Here is a 22,178-nt window from a genome sequence, read left to right as displayed (position 1 = left end):
GTCTCATATGAAACTGGAGTTCTGCCAAGTCAGATCACTGAGAGGACAGAAAGACAAGGGGATGAAGGATTAAGTGAGCATTACTAACATGTCAGCTCTTGGAACTGTTGGTGAGGAAAATACTTCCTCCACCCTCTTAGGTTCAGTTATTGGGAATCTGCCAATTAAATTGACAAAAGCAGATAACCATGAGAAAAAAAACATTTAAATAGCTTTCCAGGAATGATGTACACATGTGAGAGTTGGACCGTAAACAAGGCTGAGTGCTGAAGAATTGATGCTTTCAAACTGTGGTGCTGGAGAAGACTCTTGAGAGTCCCTTGGACAGCAAGGAGAACAAACCAGTCAATCCTAAAGGAGATCAACCCTGAATATTCATTGGAAGGACTGATGCTGAAGCTCCAATACTTTGGCCACTTGATGGGAAGAGCTGACTTACTGGAAAAGGCCCTGATGCTGTGAAAGATTGTGGCCGGAGGAGAAGGGGGTGACAGAGGATGAGCTAGTTAGATGGCATCTTCGACTAAATGGACATTGAGTTTGAGCAAACTCCGGGAGATGGTGAAGGACAGGGAAGCCTGGCATGTTGCAGTCCATGGGGTCGCAAAGAGATGGACGTGACCGAGCGACAGAACAATAACAACCACGTGAAGAGGTTCACAAAGAAATGTGACTTGAGGGGGTGACTACAACCGGGAGTTGATATACTACTTAATAAATGCCAGGGAGTAGGAGATAAAGGCATCTTCTGAAAAACAGGTGACTTGGGGAAGGAGGGGCACTTATAACAAAAAACATTTAGGAAATATAAATGGTACCTTAGGAGGAGATAGGGGAGTTTTGCGAAAATGTCTGGCGCTTGGAACTTTTCTCTCATTTTAACACGGTTTCCAAAAGTAAATCAGAAGTCAATTAAAACCAATTCAAATGCATTTCTTTTTATAGCTGAATAATATACAGCTTCTTTATCCATTCATCTGTTGATGGACATCTAGGTTACTTCCATGTCCTAGCTATTGTAAATAGTGCTACAGTGAACACTGGGGTACATGTGTCTTTTTGGAATTTGCTGTATGATGCAGGGAACCCAAAGTTGGTGCTTTGTGACAACCTAGAAGGGTGGAATGGGGAGGAAGGTGACAGGGAGGTTCAAGAGGGAGGGGACATATGCATACCTATGGCCGATTCAAGTCAATGTATGGCAGAAACCATCACAATATTGTAAAGTAATTATCCTCTAATTAAAAATAAATTTTTTAAAAAAGTTAATTCATTGCAAAGGCAAAAACTCAGGCAAAACTTATTTCTTCATGAGGAAGACCTATGAATCCATGTTTACAGTTACATATAGTAAGTTTTATGCCACTGTTAAGTTGTAGTACATCAAAACATTGATGGTAGCCATAACATTGATGGTAGCCATAAGTATCTAAATCTTTAGATCTATATATAGTGATAAAAACTAGAAAATACAAAAAAGCTATCAATCAACACCACTAAATATTAATGACAAGTCTGGTTGTTTGGGTGCTGTTTAAACAGCTGATACTAGGGTTTGAGTTCATAAAGGGCCGCTCAAATGGTAAAGAATCCACCTGCAATTCAGGTGACCTGGGTTTGATCCCTGGGACTGGAAGATCCCCTGGAGAAGGGAATGGCTCCCTGCTCCAGTATTCTTGCCTGGAGAATTCCATGGACAGAGGAGCCTGGCGGGCTCGTCCATGGGATCACAAAGAGTCGACATGGCTGAGTGACTAACAGTATCACTTTGAATATGGAAAACTCAACAGTGCTGGCTTTTAAGTCTGCTAAGTTAGATGCAGAGAAACATCACTTAAAATACCATATACAAAAAAAAAAAATACCATATACATTGTTATCATACACACATAATATGAAAATATTTTCCTTTAATAAAGAATTTCTCATCAGGTTTAATGGGAAACAATGAAAACTTCATGTAAACAGTCCTGTAGGGAAACTTTTACTATTCATCATTCAAATCATATCTTTTTTCTTCAAAGTTTGTACATATTCTTGTGATGTTTTCCATAGTAGGTCCTCATATACATTTGACCCATCTGTAGATCCTCAAGGAGACACTCTAAAGGAATTAGATGCAAATTCAGCATCAACTGGAAGGAAAAGGAAAGAATTATATTCTTTACCTAAAATACCTGAGTTAACTAAGTGTTAGTTAAGAAAAAAACAAAACAAAATTGAGACCTTTCCAAGTGTTCCGAAGAATGAAATATATCTATAGATGACACAACACAAAAAACAAGATTACAATTATATAATCCGCTCATGGTCGCACGTGTGGCTGAGTATCAGGGCTTCTGGTTTTCTCATTCTTCATTCATTTACTCGATAACTACGTGCAAAGGTGCTGTGACAAGCACTGGAATTACAAGATGAAGGTGCCCCAGTCCACCCTGAAAAATGATATGCCCTAAGCTGGAAAAATACACGAACAGCGGATTTCCATACAGAGTCATAAATACTAAGACAGATATAAAAGATGGCACAAGGAGCACTCAAAAGGGACAGCCAGCCTTGTGTCAGTACTGCCAGCTTTTTGGTGGAGGTGATATGTAAGTAGCTATCTGAAGGACAGGAGAAAGTACAAGAGGTAGAGGGGAGAAACATGTACAAAGACCGGAGGTGAGGAAGCGCACCTGTGGGATCCTACACAGTCTGGCTGGTTAGATGCAGAGTTGAGGGGCAGAGGAGGGTGGTAGAGAGATAAGGGCAACTACTTTGGCAGGACCCAAATTGAGGTGGGTGTTTGGAGCTTTTCCTGAGCGTGAAAGATAAACTGGTGACAAAGTCAGCGACAGAGGAGTTTTAACGTCACCACCAAGTGACAGCTACACAAACATGACTGCTTCAGCCTGGGTTCCTAACCGTAACCACTGTCAGACACTTGGGACGCTGATGAAGTCCACGTATTCTGAGAATAGTGTCAGGGTGTAGGCGGATAGTTCCACAGGGATGGAGGCAGCAGAAGAAGGAAATAGCAGAAATAAATACATAGACCTTTTGGGCTTGTTTTTCAAGCAATGGAACATGGTGAATAAATGAGGAAGAAGGAATTTTTCACTATGACTGCTCATGCTCTCACATTTTTCATTAGCTATATGTAAGAAAAAATATTTAAGATAGCAACTGTTATCCAAACAATGGAAAGAGATGCCACTGACTGTTTACCATGTATTTCAGAAATCAATGTCTAAGTTTAATTCATACGTTTTGGCAACATACCTTCTTCTAGTTCTCTAGTTATATCCTGTCCAACTCCTGCTGCATCTGAAATAAGTCAAATATTATGTTTAAGTTAAACGAGATATTATCATAGGAATGACATATAATTTCCTACATGTGACATTTAAATACTTTGAGACTAGACCTAACTTGAAGATTACTTAGGTAGAAAAATAATCACATAAATAAAAGAAAATGAATTCCTACTTATTCTGCTTTTAGATAACAGAGAACATATATATGGAATGCTATTTAGATTAATCTGATAAAAAGTATAATAAATATCAGTCTATTGAGTACACATAATTTCAGAGAATTAGGGAATGACCCATAATCCTGGTAATGATGCACAAGATCACCATCTTCTCCCTTAACAGCTCCTGCCCTAAATATGTACTTCCAAGACCTTTATTTTGATTTCTAGGTGAGGATCATGTTCAAATGAAGTAGTTTGAAGTCAAATATTAATAAGAAGAACACATCTGCAGTTTTCTTTAAACTTTTGCATTTAGTGAGACATAGAAAGGTGAGAAAATCATACACAAGAAAACAATGTACCGGCAAGTTTTAATTCTAAAGGTGTTTAGCGAGAAGAATTCTCTCACAGTGTTAGTTTCTGAACTATGTCCCATAGAAGGGGAAGGTCCCATGGGGGTCACTGAAGGGTTGAGGAACAGAGAAGTCACAGGTGCATGGTCTCTGGCCACTCCTTTAGCTAAATGACTCTATACTTGTCTCTTTTATATAATATGGTTCTGTGCAGAAGGTTTTTTTTTAAAAGAAAGATTGTTTTTAAGGTACGAGAGTCATTGATGTAGTCAAAGTTACAATTCTACAAAAGAGTCTAGGGTCCTATGCCAGCTACTTCCTCAGATTAAGAAAACACATATAGATTTTTAACTATAACATAGAGAAAATGAATATGTAAAACCTTGTTACATAGTTCAGTAATTCTTGTAGCATTTAATAAATGTTTTAAATTATGTGTCTTAAATGTGTGAACAAAAATAAATCAATATCAAACTCCTATTTGTAGCAGTCGATATAGTTAATTTTTAAAGCATAGATATTTTTTAAACACAGGACAGGAAACTTGAAAATCTTTAGTTGAATCAAGCAGGCCAAAACTGAAGAGATTAGTTTTAAAAGAATGTTCGTTTCCTCCTGATAAAACCTGGTTTATTAAAATGAGTCAGCACAATGAATTATCCACATTTTGAGTTATTTAGGACAAAATTTAAAACACAAGTAAGATCTCTCTTTACTATTTAGCCTACTTCTATCCAAGCTCTCATCGTTAATTGCTGTATACAAAAAGTATGAGTGTAATCTCAACTATAAATCTGGTCAGAAATTACAGATGAACTTCATTTCCTCAGCCTGAAGTTTCAAGGGGAGGACTTACACTCCTACCCTCCTCATGAGAAGCAAGGAGATTTACAAAAAATATTTTTCTGAGCAATTGTAGAATGTTTCTAAATTTGTAGTTCAAGCAAACATGAAAAAATTTTAAATGAAGCTCACTTTTGTCTCTATCTCAACAATATACAGCCTTGACGTACTCCTTTTCCTATTTGGAACCAGTCTGTTTTTCCATGTCCAGTTCTAACTGTTGCTTCCTGACCTGCATACAGGTTTCTCAAGAGGCAGGTCAGGTGGTCTGGTATTCCCATCCTATTCTAAATCCTTTCAGAATTTTCCACAGTTTATTGTGATCCACACAGTCAAAGGCTTTGGCATAGTCAATAAAGCAGATAGTTTTTTGGAACTCTCTTCCTTTTTCCATGATCCAGCATATGTTGGCAATTTGACCTCTGGTTCCTCTGCCTTTTCTAAAACCAGCTTGAACATCTGGAAGTTCACGGTTCACATATTGCTGAAGCCTGGCTTGGAGAATTTTGAGCATTACTTTACTAGCGTGCGAGATGAGTTCAATTGTGTGGTAGTTTGAGCATTCTTTGCATTGCCTTTCTTTGGGATTGGAATGAAAACTGATCTTTTCAGTCCTGTGGCCACTACTGAGTTTTCCAAATTTGCTGGCATATTGAGTGCAGCACTTTCACAGCATCATCTTTCAGGATTTGAAATAGCTCAATTGGAATTCCATCACCTCCACTAGCTTTGTTCGTAGTGATGCTTTCTAAGGCCCACTTGACTTCACATTCCAGGATGTCTGGCTCTAGGTGAGTGATCACACTATCGTGATTATCTTGGTCGTGAAGATCATTTTTGTACAGTTCTTCTGTGTATTCTTGCCACCTCTTCTTAATATCTTCTGCTTCTGTTAGGTCCATACGTGTCTGTCCTTTGTTGTGACTATCTTTGCATGAAATGTTCCCTTGGTATCTCTGATTTTCTTGAAGAGATCTCTAGTCGTTCCCATTCTGTTGTTTTCCTCTATTTCTTTGCATTGATCGCTGAGGAAGGCTTTCTTATCTCTTCTTGCTATTCTTTGGAACTCTGCATTCAGATGCTTATATCTTTCCGTTTCTCCTTTGCTTTTCGCTTCTCTTTTCACAGCTATTTGTAAGGCCTCCCCAGACAGTCATTTTGCTTTATTGCATTTCTTTTCCATGGGGATGGTCTTGATCCCTGTCTCCTATACAGTGTCACGAACCTCTGTCCATAGTTCATCAGGCATTCTGTCCATCAGATCTAGTCCCTTAAATCTATTTCTCACTTCCACTGTATAATGATAAAGGATGTGATTTAGGTCATACCTGAATGGTCTAGTGGTTTTCCCTACTTTCTTCAATTTCAGTCTGAATTTGGCAATAAGGAGTTCCTGGTCTGAGCTACAGTCAGCTCCCAGTCTTGTTTTTGCTGACTGTACAGAGCTCTTCCATCTTTGGCTGCAAAGAATATAATCAATCTGATTTTGGTGTTGACCATCTGGTGATGTCCATGTGTAGAGTCTTCTCTTGTGTTGTTGGAAGAGGGTGTTATGACCAGTGTGTTCTCTTGGCAAAATTCTTATTAGTCGTTGCCCTGCTTCATTCCGTATTCCAAGGCCAAATTTGCCTGTTACTCCAGGTGTTTCTTGACTTCCTTCTTTTGCATTCCAGTCCCCTATAATGAAAAGGACATCTTTTTTGGGTGTTAGTTCTAAAAGGTCTTGTAGGTCTTCATAGAACCGTTCAGCTTCTTCAGCATTACTGGTTAGGGCATAGATTTGGATTACTGTGATATTGAATGGTTTGCCTTGGAAACGAACAGAGATCATTCTGTTGTTTTTGAGATTGCATCCAAGTACTGCATTTCGGACTCTTTAGTTGACCATGATGGCTACTCCATTTCTTCTAAGGGATTCCTGCCTACAGTAGTAGATACAGTGGTCATCTGAGTTAAATTCACCCATTCCAGTCCATTTCAGTTCGCTGATTCCTAGAATGTCGATGTTCACTCTTGCCATCTCCTGTTTGACCACTTCCAATTTGCCTTGATTCATGGACCTAACATTCCAGGTTCCTGTGCAATATTGCTCTTTACAGCACGATTCCCTAAATGATTTGCATTTTTTAAGTTGCCATATAGTAAATGGAATGTCCCACTAAACTGAACACTGAAAGCACAGGGCAGACCTCCTGTAAACAATGATAGTTGTAAACATGTTCTAAAGAAGTACACGTGTCTGGGGCTCCTCAACTAACAAGTCACAGTTGGGAGAGGAGAGAAAGGGCGTCAGAGAGAAAGGGATGTGGCCTCACAGTGATATCTGCTGCCCTCTGGGACACACCTGCCTCCAGGGAAGAGTTCAGGGATGAAGAAACACCCCATCCCTCAAAGCCACGTTCAAGTATTTGCTTTCACCACCCTAGTATAAATGTTTCACTCGTGACCTCAGAAAAATTAAGCATTTGCCTAGAGCCTAGAGCCACAATCTCGAGGGTAGGATGAGAAAGTCATTGGGTGAGACTGAAAAGGGCTAAAACAGCCCCAGAAACAATTTCAAGCATCCCCTGCTTTTCCAAAGTTCATTTTATGTTACTTCACTTCTACGAAGGGCCTACATAGGCACCTGTTTTTCATAGTAATAAAAAAAAATCTGAAGAGGATTTTTGGTTTCATTTAAAAAGGCAAAAAACTGAAACCATGTTCAGTGCATGCTTTTACAGTGAGAGGCATCGTGTTCCACAAACAGGGAGACCGGCCCCACCGAGCTCCTTCCCCGGGAGTGACACCCCACCTCTCAGCGTCAAGTCTCCACACCCCTGAACCTTGTGTGGGAGCACCTGTGCTTTACTCGTGCATATTCATTTTATGCATCTACGAGCAGAACGTGTCCTCGGGTCCCTGCTTCTTTGGTTTATGATGTTTTGGCTTATGAAAGGCTTCCTAGGAATGCTCTGCTTTCAGATAGTAGGGAAACCTGGACTAGGCACTGGAGGTGCTGCGATCTGCCCTTTGCATCTTCCACACCCGCCCTGAGTCAGGTCGCCATGTTATTTTTGGGCACTTTGTGAATTATCCTGCCAGTCACCCCCATGTTCATTTCCCCCGATTTCACAACCATGATTTTACATAGTATAGGAAAACTTACAAGGATATAGTATTACTAGTTTGACTTCGGGTGCCTTTAGCAGTGACTATCTAGTTAGCTTTCACTTCCTACTCATCTCAGGAACCTGGCTCTATAAAAATTAGGCTTTAGAGACAAATTAATGAACTAAATTTATTTTGTGAGTCTGTGTTTTGACTTATGTGTCTAGCTTATTTTCCAATGACTTTCTAACTTTTAGTTCTTCTAGGTAGAGTTTCTTATATTTTTCCAACTCTGCTTGAGAAGTTTTCCTAAAATGTCAATGTTCACTCTTGCCATCTCCTGTTTGACCACTTCCAATGCACCCTGGTTCATAGACGTCACATTCCAGGTTCCCATGCGGTATTGTTCTTTACAGCTTCGGACTCTACTTCCATCACCAGTCACATCCAAAACTGGGCGTTGTTTTCGTTTTGGCTCCCTCTCTTCATTCTTTCTGGAGTTATTTCTCCACTGATCTCTAGTAGCATATTGAGCACCTATCAACCTGGGGAGTTCGTCTTTCAGTATCCTATTTTTTTGCCTTTTCATACTATTCATGGGGTTCCCAAGGCAATAATACTCAAGTGGTTTGCAATTCCCTTCTCCAGCAGACCACGTTGTGTCAGAGTGCTCCAGAACGACCCTTCCACCTTGGGTGGCCCGACATGGCATGGCTCGTCGTTTCATTGAGTTAGACAAGGTTGTGATCCATGTGGTCAGTTTGGTTAGTTTTCTGTGATTGTGGTTTTCATTCTGTCTGCCCTCTGAGGGATAAGGATAGAGGCCTATGGAAGCTTCCTGATGGGAGAGACTGACTGTGGGGTCTTATTCTGATGGGCAGGACCATGCTCAGTAAATCTTTCATCCAAGTTTTTGTTGATGAGTGGGCCTGTGTTCTCTCCCTGTTGTTTGGCCTGAGGTCAAACTATGGTAGGGGTAATGACAGTAATGGCCACCTCTTTCAAAAGGACTTGTTCATGCACTGCTGTATTCAGTGCCCCTGACCCCCAGCAGGCCACTGTCGACCCACCCCTCTGCAGGAGACACCTGGACACTCACAGGCAAGTCTGGCTCAGTCTCTTGTGGGGACACTGCTCCTTTCTCCTGGCTCCTGCTGCACACAAGGCTTTGTTTGTGCCCTCCAAGAGTCTGCACTGGTCATACCAAAACATCCTCTTCCAACAACACAAGAGACGACTCTACACATGGACATCACCAAGTGGTCAATACCAAAGTCTGACTGATTATATTCTTTGCAGCCAAAGATGGAGAAGCTCTGTACAATCACCAAAAAAAAAAAAAAAAAGACTGGGAGCTGACTGGCTCAGATCATGAACTCCTTATTGCCAAATTCAGACTTAAATTGAACAAAGTACAGAAAATCACTAGACCACTCAGGTATGACCTTAATCAAATCCCTTATGATTATATAGTGGAAGTGACAAACAGATTCAAGGGATTAGATCTGATAGACAGTGCCTGAAGAACTGTGGATGGAGGTTTGTGACATTGTACAGGAGGCAGTGATCAAGACCATCCCTAAGAAAAAGAAATGCAGAAAGGCAAAATGGTTGTCTGAGGAGGACTTACACATAGCTAAGAAAAGAAGAGAAGCTAAAGGCAAAGGAGAAAAGAAAAGATACAATCATCTGAATGCAGAGTTCCAAAGAATAGCAAGGAGAGATAAGAAAGCCTTCCTCAGTGATCAAGGCAAAGAAATAAAGAGAAACAATAGAATGGGAAAGACTAGAGATCTATTCAAGAGAATTTGAGATACCAAGGGAACATTTCACACAAAGATGGGCACATTAAAGGACAGCAATTGTTGGACCTAACAGAAGCAGAAGATATTAAGAAGAGGTGGCAAGAATACACAGAAGGACTATACAAAAAAGATCTCCATGACTCAGATAACCGTAACAGTGTGATCACTTACCTAGAGCCAGACATCCTGGATTGCAAAGTCAAGTGGGCCTTAGGAAGTGTCACTACAAATAAAGCTAGTGGAGGTGATGGAATTCCAATTGAGTTATTTCAAATCCTATAGATGATGCTTTGAAAGTGGTGCACTCAATATGCCAGCAAATGTGGAAAATTCAGCCGTGGACACAGGACTGGAAAAGGTCAGTTTTCATTCCAATCTCAAAAGCAATGCCAAAGAATGTTCAACCAATTGCACAACTGCACTCATCTCACATGCTAGGAAAGTAATGCTCAAAATTCTTCCAGTGAGGCTTCAACAGTACGTGAAATGAGAACTTCCAGATGCACAAGTTGGATTTAGAAAAGGCAGAGGAACTAGAGACCAAATTGCCAACATCCGTCTGTTGAATCATAGACAAAGCAAGAGAATTACAGAAAAACATCTACTTCTGATTTATTGACTGTCAAAGCCTTTGACTGTGTGGATCATAACAAACTGTGGAAATTCTTCAAGAGATGGGAATGCCAGACCACCTTACCTGCTTCCTCAGAAACCTGTATGTAGCTCAAGAAGCAACAGTTAGAATCAAACATGGGACAATGGACTGGTTCCAAATTGGGAAAAGATGCATCAAGGCTGTATATTGTCACCTGCTTATTTAACTTCTATGCAGAGTACATCATGCGAAATGCCAGGCTGGAGGAAGTACAAGCTGGAATCAAGATATCTGGGAGTAATATAAATAACCTCAGATATGCAGATGACACCACCCTTATGGCAGAAAGCAAAGAGGAACTAAAAGGCTTTTTGAAGAAAGGCAAAGAGGAAAGTGAAAAATCTGGCTTAAAACTCAGCATTCAAAAAACGAAGATCATGGCATCCAGTCCCATCACTTCATGGCATATAGATGGGGAAACAATGAAAACAGTGACAGATTTTATTTTCTTGGGCCCAAAATCACTGCAGATGGTGACTGCAGTCATGAAACTAAAAGACCCTCACTCCTTGGGAGAAAAGCTATGATCAACCTAGACAGCATGTTAAAAAGCAGAGACATTACTTTGCCGACAAAGGTCTGTCTAGTCAAAGCTATGGTTTTTCCAGTAGTCATGGATGCATGTGAAATTTGGACCATCAAGAAAGCTGAGCACCAAAGCATTCATTCTTTTGAATTGTGGTGTTGGAGAAGACTTGAGAGGCCCTTGGACTGCAAGGAGATCAAACCAGTCAATCGTAAAGGAAATCAGTCCTGAATATTCATTGGAAGGACTGATGCTGAAGCTGTAGCTCCAATGTGAAGAACTGAGACATTGCGCAAGACCCTGATGCTGGGCGTGATTGAAGGCAGGAAGAGAAGGGGACGACAGATTAAATGGTTGGATGGCATCACCAACTCGATGTACATGAGTTTGAGCAAGCTCTGGGAGTTGGTGATGGACAGAGAAGCCTGGTGTGCTGCAGTCCATGGGGTCACAGAGTTGGACACGACTGAGCAACTGAACTGACACATAAAATACTAAATGCTAGTGAAATTTTTTTAAAGTGTGGCTATATTTACATTTTACTTTCTAAAGATGCTCTAAAATAATTTTCATCAGTGGTTCAAGATATTCCAGGATAAATATCATCTTACTAAAGCAATCTTTGAAAAATCCCCATGCATACCCCAGCTCTTTAAAAAAAAATCCAACAAAGGAAAAATGCATTCTTTCAGAAACACTGTCTATACAGACGTAGTATTCATTCCTGGTGAAGAGAATAAGCTAGAATATTAAAAATGATTCATTCTCAAAAATCTCACAGAAGGGTTAGGATTACAAGAGATACTCAGAATTCTCAATCAAATCATTACTCAAATTTCTAGACTCTAACAGATGTTTGTGTACCAATATTCAAGGCAGCATTATTAATAACAGCCAGAAAGTGGAAAAACCCTGATTTCATTGACAGAGGAATGAACACACAAAATATTTTCTATATAAAATATTGCTTTTGGACTGGATTGTCACAATCTTTTAAATTAAAATCTTACTACAAAAATCATTAATTTTATGAATTCAGTCCATTTCTTCTCTAAAGAGTAATTATGCTATTAGTAGCAAGCAGTATCAGTAAAAATACCATAAACTTTTTAATCAATGAGACTTTTCACATTGTCCAAAATATTCTTATATATTACTATTAAAAAGTTAAAACTCTTCCTCAGTATGACAGAAATTAAGAGGTTGACTTACCGATCTTATGCTTAACAGGTTTTCCTGAAGCTGTTTGATTCTGCCCGCTTGCTTTTTGACTGTAGTTTGTAACTCGGTATTTTCAATTTCAAGCCTAAAATGCAGATTTTAAAACAATGATTCTCACACATAGGGTTTTTTGTTTAAAGATTTTTTTGAATGTGGACCATTTTTAAAGTCTTTATGGATTTACTGCCATATTGCTTCTGTTTATGTTTTGGTTTTTTGGCTGGGAGGCACATGGGATCTTAGCTCCCCAACCAGGGATCAAACCCTCTGCATTGGAAGGCATGGTTTTAACCAGTGGACTGTCACGGCAGTCCTTCACAGGGACTTTTAAAAGGTATTTTTAAAATACCACAGTGTTTCTGAACAAACATCTGCAGGTTCCATTACATAGGTTGTTAGAATTTTGAAAAGTAAATGGTCTGGCAACCGCACTGTTTTTCTAGTTGTCTTTTGTGGATAATTGGCTTCCCTGGTGGCTCAGACGGTAAAGAATCTGCCGACAATGCAGGAGACCCAGGTTCAATCCCCGAGTCAGGAAGATCCCTTGGACAAGGAAATGGCAACCCACTCCAGGATTCTTGCCTGGAGAATTCCATGGACAGAGGAGCCTGGTGGGCTATATCCATGGAGTTGTAAAGAGTTGGACACGACTCAGTGACTAACACTTTCACTTTTCACTTGTGGATAATGTGCAAAATATGGAAATAATGGGGGAAAATTATGCATCTCAAAACACCTCAAAGCTGAAATGTTACCCAGCTTCACAATGATGTTTTTTATTATCATTACTGATCTAATTCTCATATTATACTGTTTACCTGCTTTATATTTAAGTTGTTTTCTGTGCTGCTTTAAATCATACTTTAGGATGTGATCCTGTGTTTTTTCAGCACATCTCACGGCCTCTGTACATTTTTATCCTGTGTTTCTTGCAACTAAAAAGAAAGAAAAAAAAAAAGGAAGAAAAACAACTTTTAATTACTAATGACCTAGTGAATCTGCCAATGTCAGTTTCTGTCTCTTTCATCTGCATATTGTTTACAGCTGCTTTCCTGCCATACAGCGGAGTTGAGTTGTTACAATAGATACCTTACAGTCCAAAAAGTGAAAATATTTACTGTCTGCCCTTTGTACATTACTGACCTCCCCTTTAGCACTCAAACACAAAATCATTCATGCTTTAAATTAGATTTTCTCAAATAAATACACAAATTTATAAACTGGCCAAATGGGGAAAGACAGAAAATTACCTGACGATAAACATATACATATATATATATTTATTTATTTATTCTAAGCTCCACATCAGCCATCACTTTAAATATCCACATAAATATCCACATTTGTGAATGACCACAGCTCTTCCAGTGATTATGAGAGCTAGCACTACTGTTGGTGAGAACCAGATGCTTCAGGGACTAGTGTGAGAGGCAGTAGGTACATGGGAGCCAGAATCCATGGGCCTGTGTTCGAATTCCATCAGTTCTGAGCTGTGAGTCCTGGGGCAAATTACTTAACCTTACTGTATCTCAGTTTCTCCATCCATAAAATGGGGATAATGGTAGCATCAACCTCAGTGGGATGCTGGGAAGATTCATTTGGGGACTATACATAATGTCAGAGAAGGCAATGGCATCCCACTCCAGTACTCTTGCCTGGAAAATCCCATGGACGGAGGAACCTGGTAGGCTCCAGTCCATGGGGTTGCTAAGAGTCAGGCACGACTGAGCGATTTCACTTTCACTTTTCACTTTCATGCATTGCAGAAGGAAATGGCAACCCACTCCAGTATTCTTGCCTGGAGAATCCCAGGGACAGAGGAGCCTAGTGGGCTGCTGTCTATGGGGTCGCACAGAGTCGGACATGACTGAAGCGACTTAGCAGCAGCAGCATACATAATGTATTTAGAAGAGGACGTGGCAGATACTAAGAGCTCTTTGTAATTGGCGTTATTACGGTCGCTGTATTTTATCTGCAAAACAATCTGATACTTCAGGCAGACAGCATGCCAACGGAAATGGTCTTCTACACAATCACAGTGAACTCACTCTCCGTACCGTTGCCAGGGGCAGTAAGGGGGAGCATGAGGCCCAGAACACACACGTTCAGACTTCAAAAATGTTCACTGACTCCACTAACAAACTAGTACTATAGTACTTTTCTCCACTTACAGTAATTTGCAACTTCCTTCCTCTCTGTACTACTCAGTGGACAATGACCACCGGTTAATATGCAAATAGCACCTCCTGGATGGAGTGGTACAGAACATTACACGACCGTCAGAGGAAGGATGAAGTCACTGCCATGGAAATATAACTCTACTGCTAAATCAAAGTTCTGAGTCAATTCATTCTCACAACTGTTAATGTCTAGCCAGTACTCCGGTGAGAAAATTAAGGTTACGAGGTACGGATATCAGAGAAGCTATTCCCAGAACTTTACAGTTGGTGAAAGGCTAGAAATCTGTAAATCCCACTTCTTCCTACATAATGAAGGAAGGCAAATTTACACTTTTCTCCCAGACTCAGGGAGAAAGATGAGCATTTAATTGAACAATTCTCCTCTATTAGACTAAGCGCTTTCAATTTTACATTGAGTTGCTTAAAATACATTTTAATAAAAGTTTTACTATACAAACATCTTCAAGAAAAAATAACTGGCATGAGATGAAGTACTTAATTGTGTCCTAACAGTTGTTAAACTAAACTGTTTTCCATTTATGCAAGACAAGTGCTGTGCATATCCATAAATATTCCCTGTTAGAACAAGGTATACCTAGATAAGATTCTCCCTCATGAAAAAAATGACAACAATGCAAAATTAAGGGCTAAATTGTTCTTCACAGACTACATAACAGGGCTGAAGAGAAAAGGCTCAATGAGAGCTGGACAGTCAGAAAAGCTCCATGGAGGAGGAGAGACTGGGCGCCAGGTCTGAATAAATGGACTACCCAAGAGGAAAAGAAACTTTGAAGGCAGAAAGGACAGTCTGAGCAAAGGCCAAGAAAAGGTGAAATCAGCCAGTTAACTCAGGATAAAATCCAACCACAGGAAAATAAAAACATGTCCATCCAGAAATGTATAAACCAATGTTCACAGCAGCATTATTAATAGTTGCAAAGTGGAAACAACCCAAATCTCCATCAACTTATGAATGGATAAATATAGCCACATACTGTTTATTGTTTGACAGTCAACAGAAATGGAAGAACTGATCCGTGCTATACCATGGATGAACCGCAAAAACATGAGGTCAAATGAGAAAAGCTAATCCCAAAGGAGCATACTGCATGATTCCATTTATGTAAAACACCCAGAAGAGGCATGTCTCCAGAGACGGATATTAGACTGGGGGTTGCCTGGGGCTGAGGGAGATGGGGGGGACCTTGAGAGGTAGCTAAGGGATGCAGGGTTTCTTTGGGGGGCTGATGGAAATGCTCTAAAATTGACTGTGGTCACAGGTGACACCTCTCTAGACTAAGAGATACTGATCTACACACTTGGAATGGGTGAATTATATGATACATGAATTATATCTCAATAGCTTTTTAAAACTCCAAAGGCACTATCTAGATAATGTTCTTAATTCTCTATATTCGATGTATGTGTTATACTCCATCTGAGTGCCTCCATGCTTTTACAATGTATCTTAAAAGAAAAGAAGGCAGTGCCTAACTTCAACTGGTTTGTATAATACACTTTCTGCACAAGTTATTCTGAAATGCATGAAATAAATATATACAGAACTCCACAGCCATTCACAAAAGTGAAGATGAGAAATGATAATTTTCTGGAACATTCCATTAAACACTATCCTCTGATTTTATCTGGCTTGCCTCATCATGGTAATACAGGGATCAAGAAATAAAATATTGTTCAATAGAAAAAAAAGTCTCTCAACCTGTGTGAAGAATGATGCACAATTCTCCATTTTCCTAAGGGTATATAATATACGAAATATATATATATATATATATATATATATATATATATATATAATGCAAATGGCAGAATGAAAGTCAGAGTTTAAGAAACGAGTGCACTTAAAGATTAATAAAATTACAGTAAATTACTAGTAATGAAAATAAAAAAGCAAGCTGTCCATGAAAATGAGCGTCCTAAAACACTTTATCCTATGTATTAACTGTCGACACATTCAATTTCACACATACCTGACTTGTGAGTTGATGTAAGTTGCTCTTTAAATCCTGTGCCTCAACTTGTAACTTGGCACAGTGATATGACATGACGTCCAGGGATTCCGCCAACTCAGACCGCTTTTTGAAGCTGTCAGACAGTTCTTGTTGAAGGTGTCTCACAACTGCCTAATAAGATGCTTTGTTACTGAGTTTATCAAATCACTTTACTATTACACTATGTTAGTAACAGATGACTCGAACACATGTACTTTGAAAACTATCACCATGGACAGCAACTCACCTTCTTTTCTCCTCCCTGAATGTGGTTACAGACCCAGAAGGGCTCCCCACCGGCCTTCCTGATATTAAGTTCCTCAGACGAAGGAGGCAGCCCCACTGTCCACACCCTGCACCTCCCGATAAATCTGCAGAGCTTCACCACCTCACGTCCAGAACGAAACAGGTGTGTAGGTGGGACAAGCGGTGGAAAATTCCACACTGTGGAAACATTTTTCCTCTTTCTTTGTTAGAGGCTTCGATTAACATCAGAGATCTTCACATATTCAATCCAGTGCTCAGATCTTTCCAATAGATTGCTTCCTCAGAAGGAAAATGAGGCCATTCCCTTGCTGCTTATCTCTTTTATATCTAGTCGTGTGTCTGTGTTAATCCCCAACTCCTAATTTATCCCTCCTCCCCATCTTTACCCTTGGCTAACCATAATATTCTGCAGGCATCTACTTGGGAAAGGATCTGAAAAAGAATGGATATATGTATACCTATACCTGAATCAACTTGCTGTACATTTGAAGCTAATGCAAAATTGTAAATCAACTATATTCCAATATAAAAGAATAATGAAATTTAAAAAATGAGGTTGCTCCCATGCCTTCAAGGAGCCTCGATAACCTGGCCTCCACCTGCTTCCAGACCGCAGCCCCTACCACCCTCTCCCTGACTCACTCCATTCCTGCTGCTCACGAATCCTGCCACCCTCCATTTTTATTGGGCAAACTGGTATTCAAATGACAGTAATTGATCCTTAAAATGAGAATTAGGAGCAAATTGTTTGTAAAAATGTTCTAAGTAAATAGCATAAATAGCAGTGGGAAGTTTAAATCAAGAAGAGCTTGGTTAAAGCTCACCACTTGAGTCCCAAATTATGATTTAATGACAAGTGTATTTAAATGACTTGTCAATGAATTCTCAATTTAATGACAACTCTTTAAAGAGTTGAGAGGCATAAGAATAAATGATTCAAGCCTGAAATGTTTTCCAAGTTAATTCAAATTTACATGAATAAAACTAAAATTATACCAACAAATATGACAAAAAGGTATGACAAGCTACTGAAGCCAAAGTAGGATATATAAGTAATAGCATCTGGGAAACCTGGAATTGACTGTCAGGGTAATCCATGTAACTGAAGCTTAATTTCAAAATATTTAGTTTAGGTTTGAGCGTTTCTTTTATCTGCTTCATCATGATACTGACATGTGGTTACATAGAGATTAAAATTATTATCTGAATAGTAAATTACTAATACCCGTCTATATTAAAAATTTAGAACTTAATCTCTTAAACATTTCATAAGCGACATGATGTCTCTACTCAAAGTGAAGCATCTCTCGGGTCTAATTTTTATTTGCTGGATACAAGGTGTGCTTTTAGTCTGTTTTAGAGACCATAGATTCACAGCCCGTGTATTTTTTATATTCAGCTGGATTCAACATTTAGCCAGAATTAAGAATCACTTTGGATTTTCTTTCAGGAAATCTGAGAATTATTTCTCCTTCTGGATACTTACTTCTCTTTCTGCTTTCTCATTTTCGTACTGACACATTCTCTCTTCTACATGCTTCCATTTGTTGATTAACTCCTTGTTTCGTTCCTCCAGCATCAGACCTTGTTCCTCATGTTCAGCCTGAAGTTTTCTCAAAGTCTGCTGAAACTGGTCTTGGATGCTAATAACTATCTTCTCATTACTGTCGGCTCTGTTTTGTGCATCATCCAGTTGCTGTTGGAGCAACATGTTTTCACTCTGGAGTTGAGATAATCTTTCCTCTAAGGATTCCTGCTTTCCAAGGTATTCATTCACTTTGCCTTGTTCATTGAACATGTGTTCAATAACCTGCTTTTGACACTGTGCTTCGTGTAAGTCTCTCTGGACACGTTCTAACATCAAAGTCTTTTCTCTGAGATCATCTGTCGTCTGATGCAGCTTGATTTTTAGCTGATTGAATTTATTTTTCACTTTAGAAAGTTGCTGGGAAAGCATCTCATTGTCACTTTTCAGGTTAGCCATATCGGACTTCATTTGGTCCTGCAAGCGTAACCTCTTATCTTTTGCTTTCTGGGAGGCAAGTTCCAGGTCGCTTTGTGATGTCTGACCTTGATCATGATCATGTGTGGCAGGAGCCAGTCTAAAACGGTAGGATTCCACTTCTGTTTCCAGTCTTTGTTTGCTTTGTTTTGCATTTTCCAGCTCAGGGTTTAGCACTGTATTTTCAGCTATCGGAATGTTAAGCTGGCCAGTATGCTGGAATATGGCCTTTGTCAACGTTTCCTTGTTCAATTTTATTGCCTCTTGAGGATAATCATTCTCTCCTTTTACAATTTCAATACCCTCAAAACATTTCTTTTCTTTTTCCTGGTTCTGATTGTTCACTGTGTCTATTTCTAGTCTTGGCAGGGCAATTTCATCCTGCACGTGGTTTTTGCACAACAGACCTTTTGCTTTTCTCCCACTATCAGAAACCTAAGTGAGACAAAGGAGACTTTTAGTTAGTACTCAATAAAATGACGTTTCATCATTTCCTCTGAAATGCAAGACTAACCTGTATGTTTATACAATGAAAAGACTGCACCAAGTGGATCTCCAAATGGAAAAAATGAGGTTCGATACAAACCTCAGACCTTATACAAGCAGAAATTCCCAAAGGTTCAAAAATTTAATTGAAGACAATGAATCCATGAAAGGAAAAAGAAAGCCCAAGGGACTTTTCAAGAAGCTCAGAACTGGAAAGGCTTTTCTCTGAATTACAACAAACACAGAAAGCTTAAAAGATTTATAGATCTGACTACACTTAAAAATTGTATCTGATGTGGTATATTTATACAATGGAAAACTACGAAGCCATAAAAAGAATGAAATAATGCTACTTGCAGCAACAAAGATGGACCTAGACATGCCCACACTCAGTGAAGTAAGTCAGACAAAGACCAGTCGTGTTGCTTATACGTGGGATCTAAAGGAACTTATGACATAACAGAAAGAGACCCACGGACATAGGAAACAAACTTACTCACCATACAGGAAAGTGGGCAGGGGAAGGGATAAATTAGGAGGTTGGGTTTAACATATACCATTTTATATATAGATAAGTGTATATAAAATAACCAGTAAGGATCTACTGTACAACATAAGGAACTCCATTTAATATTCTACAAGCAGAATCTGAAAAGGAATATGTGTGTGTGTGTGTGTGTGTGTGTGTATGTGTGTTAGTCCGTCATGTCCAACTCTTTGCGACCCCATGGACTGTAGCCCACCAGGTTCCTCTGTCCATGGGATTCTCCTGGCAAGAATACTGGAGTGGGTTGCCATTTCCTCCTCCAGGGGATCTTCCCGACCCAAGGATCAAACCCAGGTCTCTTGCATTGCACATGGATTCTTTACTGTCTGAGCCAGCAGGGAAGCCCCATTTATATAATACACACACACATATACATATATGTCTGAATCACTGTGCTGTATACCTGAAACTAACACAATATTGTAAATCAATTATAATTCCATAACAACACCACTCGCTACCTTTAAAAACACTGCATCTGATACCTCCTATACAGCTACTTCAAGTAAGAGCCTTAGCTCTGTATATATTTAAATAGATGAAATTTCATACAAAAATTATTTTCTTAAGAATATGCTACCTTTCTAACATTTTAATAGGCAATTGTAAGGCTTATACCTATTGACAGCTATACTAAGCACTTCTACAAACATCAATTAACTATTAGCTATAATGATTCTGGAAAGGAAGACGTTAAAATTATATAAGTAAGCTGCAGGCTTTTCATCAGGTCTTCTGACTCTGTTAGTCCTCTTACATCAAACCACAGTTACTTCTCTAGTACAAACATATCAGTACAAAATAATCCTCCTATTTCATTCATGGTATATACACTAATGGTAAATAAGGTAAAATTTAGAGAGCTCTTCTTAGAGAATCATGAGATTATTTGCAATAACTTTCATTCTCTCTTCATACTGTTTAAAATACTAAGATGGGGGAAATACAATGACAAACAATGATCACTAAATGTACACTATGGCACATCTATCACTGTTTTCAAAAGTTCCTTGTACTGACACAGGACACTACACAGAGCAGAGGGTCATTTGCTCACAAGTACAAGAATGACTTCCAAAGTATGGTCTCTGAACTGCCTGTAGTTTCCTCCTTACCTTTAGTGGAAGTGATAAACTAACCTAAATCATCTATCAAGGAAGGGAAATCACGACCAAATGCCAGAATAGCTACTGTTAGTAGCAAGAGGTTTTTTTACTTTTTTTCCTTGGTGGGAGGGGGACTTTTATAAGTTTATTCTAAAGAAACAACTTTTTAAAGTGTACAAAAGTATTTTTACAACTGATGTCTCACTTTTTATTAATTGAAAACCTGTAAATGATATGAAAAGGCCGTTGATAGGGTACTAGTGAAAAAAATGACAGTGGAGCCAAGAACAGACTCTGATTTAGACACTGAAGGTGATGATGTGCATGGAGTGACCGACACGCTCGCTCCAGAGCACAGGGACTTTTGGTCGGGTAATGCAGTTGTCGGTGGAGCTCACACGGTCCTGGCCTAAACCACAATCAGGGTCCCGGCTCTGCGAGACAGTTGCAACAATTTTGAGATCAATTCCTATGGAAAATATTAAAGGCCTCTCCTTGGATGAGGCCATGGTGTGTCCCTACCTGACTGCTGTAGACCAATGGATTTGAATTACAAATACTACTTTCCCAAGCTCTTCCTGAGAGCTTCTCGTTGTGGGAGATCTGCTGCTAGGACCTCGGGGATGGGACCCGGTCCGTGTTTGAGAGGGACATTGGGTGGGGGAGTGAATTCCTCTGCTCTGAGATGCCACTTGGGAGCTCTGCAGAATGAAGGACAATCAACTTCAAGAGTGTTTGGTTTCTACCAACTGCTGGAAAAAATCCACAGGGAGCATTCCTGCATCTCTTGAGGATGCCAGTTAAACACACCTTCCTTGAGGACTCTACTGTGAGGGAGAACCCAGCTGGGAAAGTGGAGCCAGCTCTGAGCTGTTCATGGGGCAGGTGGCCTGGAGGGCTGACGGGCACAGAGGGAGGGGGTCCACGACCCTCAGCCACCTGCCAGATGGCAACAGGGAATTTTTAGAGTAAAGCATGTCGCCATCCTCAGAAGCAGTTTCAGATGATTGAGTTAGGTTATCAAGGTCGTTCACGTAATTAATTTGTTCTTTGACCTACACATAAAAAATACTGGTTCACAAAGTCCTCAAAATATGTATAAAATATACCAAGTGTACAAAGGTGATAAATATCTTCATCAAAGCAAAAGCAGAGGCTTCTTAAAAGAACAGGTTTTTATCAACAGGATAACTTTATCAACAGAGTTTCTAAATTATGTTTTCAAAGTAAATGTCTCTTCAGCAAAGGAAGATTTTCTATTTTGCCACTATTCCTTTTACAAAGTACTTTTTAGAGGATAATATATTTTTTTTTTACTATACCTTCTTCTTTTCATATGCTGTTTTCCTTGCAGGCCTAAAAAAAAAATGATTCTTTTCAGGCTAAAATTTAATAACTTGAAAATATAAACAATACCTAAATGTTTGTTTTTTATATAACATCTTTGCATTCATAAGTAATTTCTATAAAAGGATGAAACAACAAAAAAGAGTAGCATTAAAGGACAAATAAAATACACCTGTAATATTAATAAAACATTAAATTTAGATCAAAGGAAAAGGAAAAACCTAACACTACTTGCGTTATGTGATAGAAGCAGTATACCAGGGTTTTTTGCAGTTGTC

General features: G+C 39.3%; 2 protein-coding genes across 7 annotated transcripts in view; one reads left to right on the top strand and one right to left on the bottom strand.

Annotated features, from left to right (window-relative positions):
* Nucleotides 1–1,890: 1,890 nt before the first annotated feature.
* The window catches only part of LOC133258988 (ankyrin repeat domain-containing protein 26-like), a 46,683-nt gene continuing 26,395 nt past the window's right edge, over nucleotides 1,891–22,178 (bottom strand). For 4 of the 6 annotated variants that reach the window (XM_061435789.1, XM_061435785.1, XM_061435787.1 and 1 more), the window contains 7 exons: nucleotides 21,876–21,909; nucleotides 17,899–18,849; nucleotides 16,125–16,277; nucleotides 12,816–12,888; nucleotides 11,945–12,038; nucleotides 3,265–3,309; nucleotides 1,891–2,135 (listed from right to left, as the gene is read on the bottom strand). In XM_061435789.1, the coding sequence (XP_061291773.1) occupies nucleotides 12,850–12,888; nucleotides 16,125–16,277; nucleotides 17,899–18,849; nucleotides 21,876–21,909 (1,177 nt within the window). In that variant the 3' untranslated portion in view covers nucleotides 1,891–2,135; nucleotides 3,265–3,309; nucleotides 11,945–12,038; nucleotides 12,816–12,849. The remainder of the gene's footprint in view (nucleotides 2,136–3,264; nucleotides 3,310–11,944; nucleotides 12,039–12,815; nucleotides 12,889–16,124; nucleotides 16,278–17,898; nucleotides 18,850–21,875; nucleotides 21,910–22,178) is intronic. The other 2 variants (XM_061435786.1, XM_061435790.1) reach the window with 2 other exon arrangements.
* The window catches only part of LOC133258989 (ankyrin repeat domain-containing protein 26-like), a 41,974-nt gene continuing 36,163 nt past the window's right edge, over nucleotides 16,368–22,178 (top strand). Inside the window, exon 1 of the mRNA XM_061435792.1 lies at nucleotides 16,368–16,554. The gene's annotated coding sequence lies outside the window, so the exon portion shown is untranslated. The remainder of the gene's footprint in view (nucleotides 16,555–22,178) is intronic.

The sequence above is a fragment of the Bos javanicus genome, chromosome 13 (assembly GCF_032452875.1).
Source record: "Bos javanicus breed banteng chromosome 13, ARS-OSU_banteng_1.0, whole genome shotgun sequence".
Taxonomy (NCBI): Eukaryota; Metazoa; Chordata; class Mammalia; order Artiodactyla; family Bovidae; genus Bos; species Bos javanicus.
This window is presented reverse-complemented; position numbering and strand designations above follow the sequence as displayed.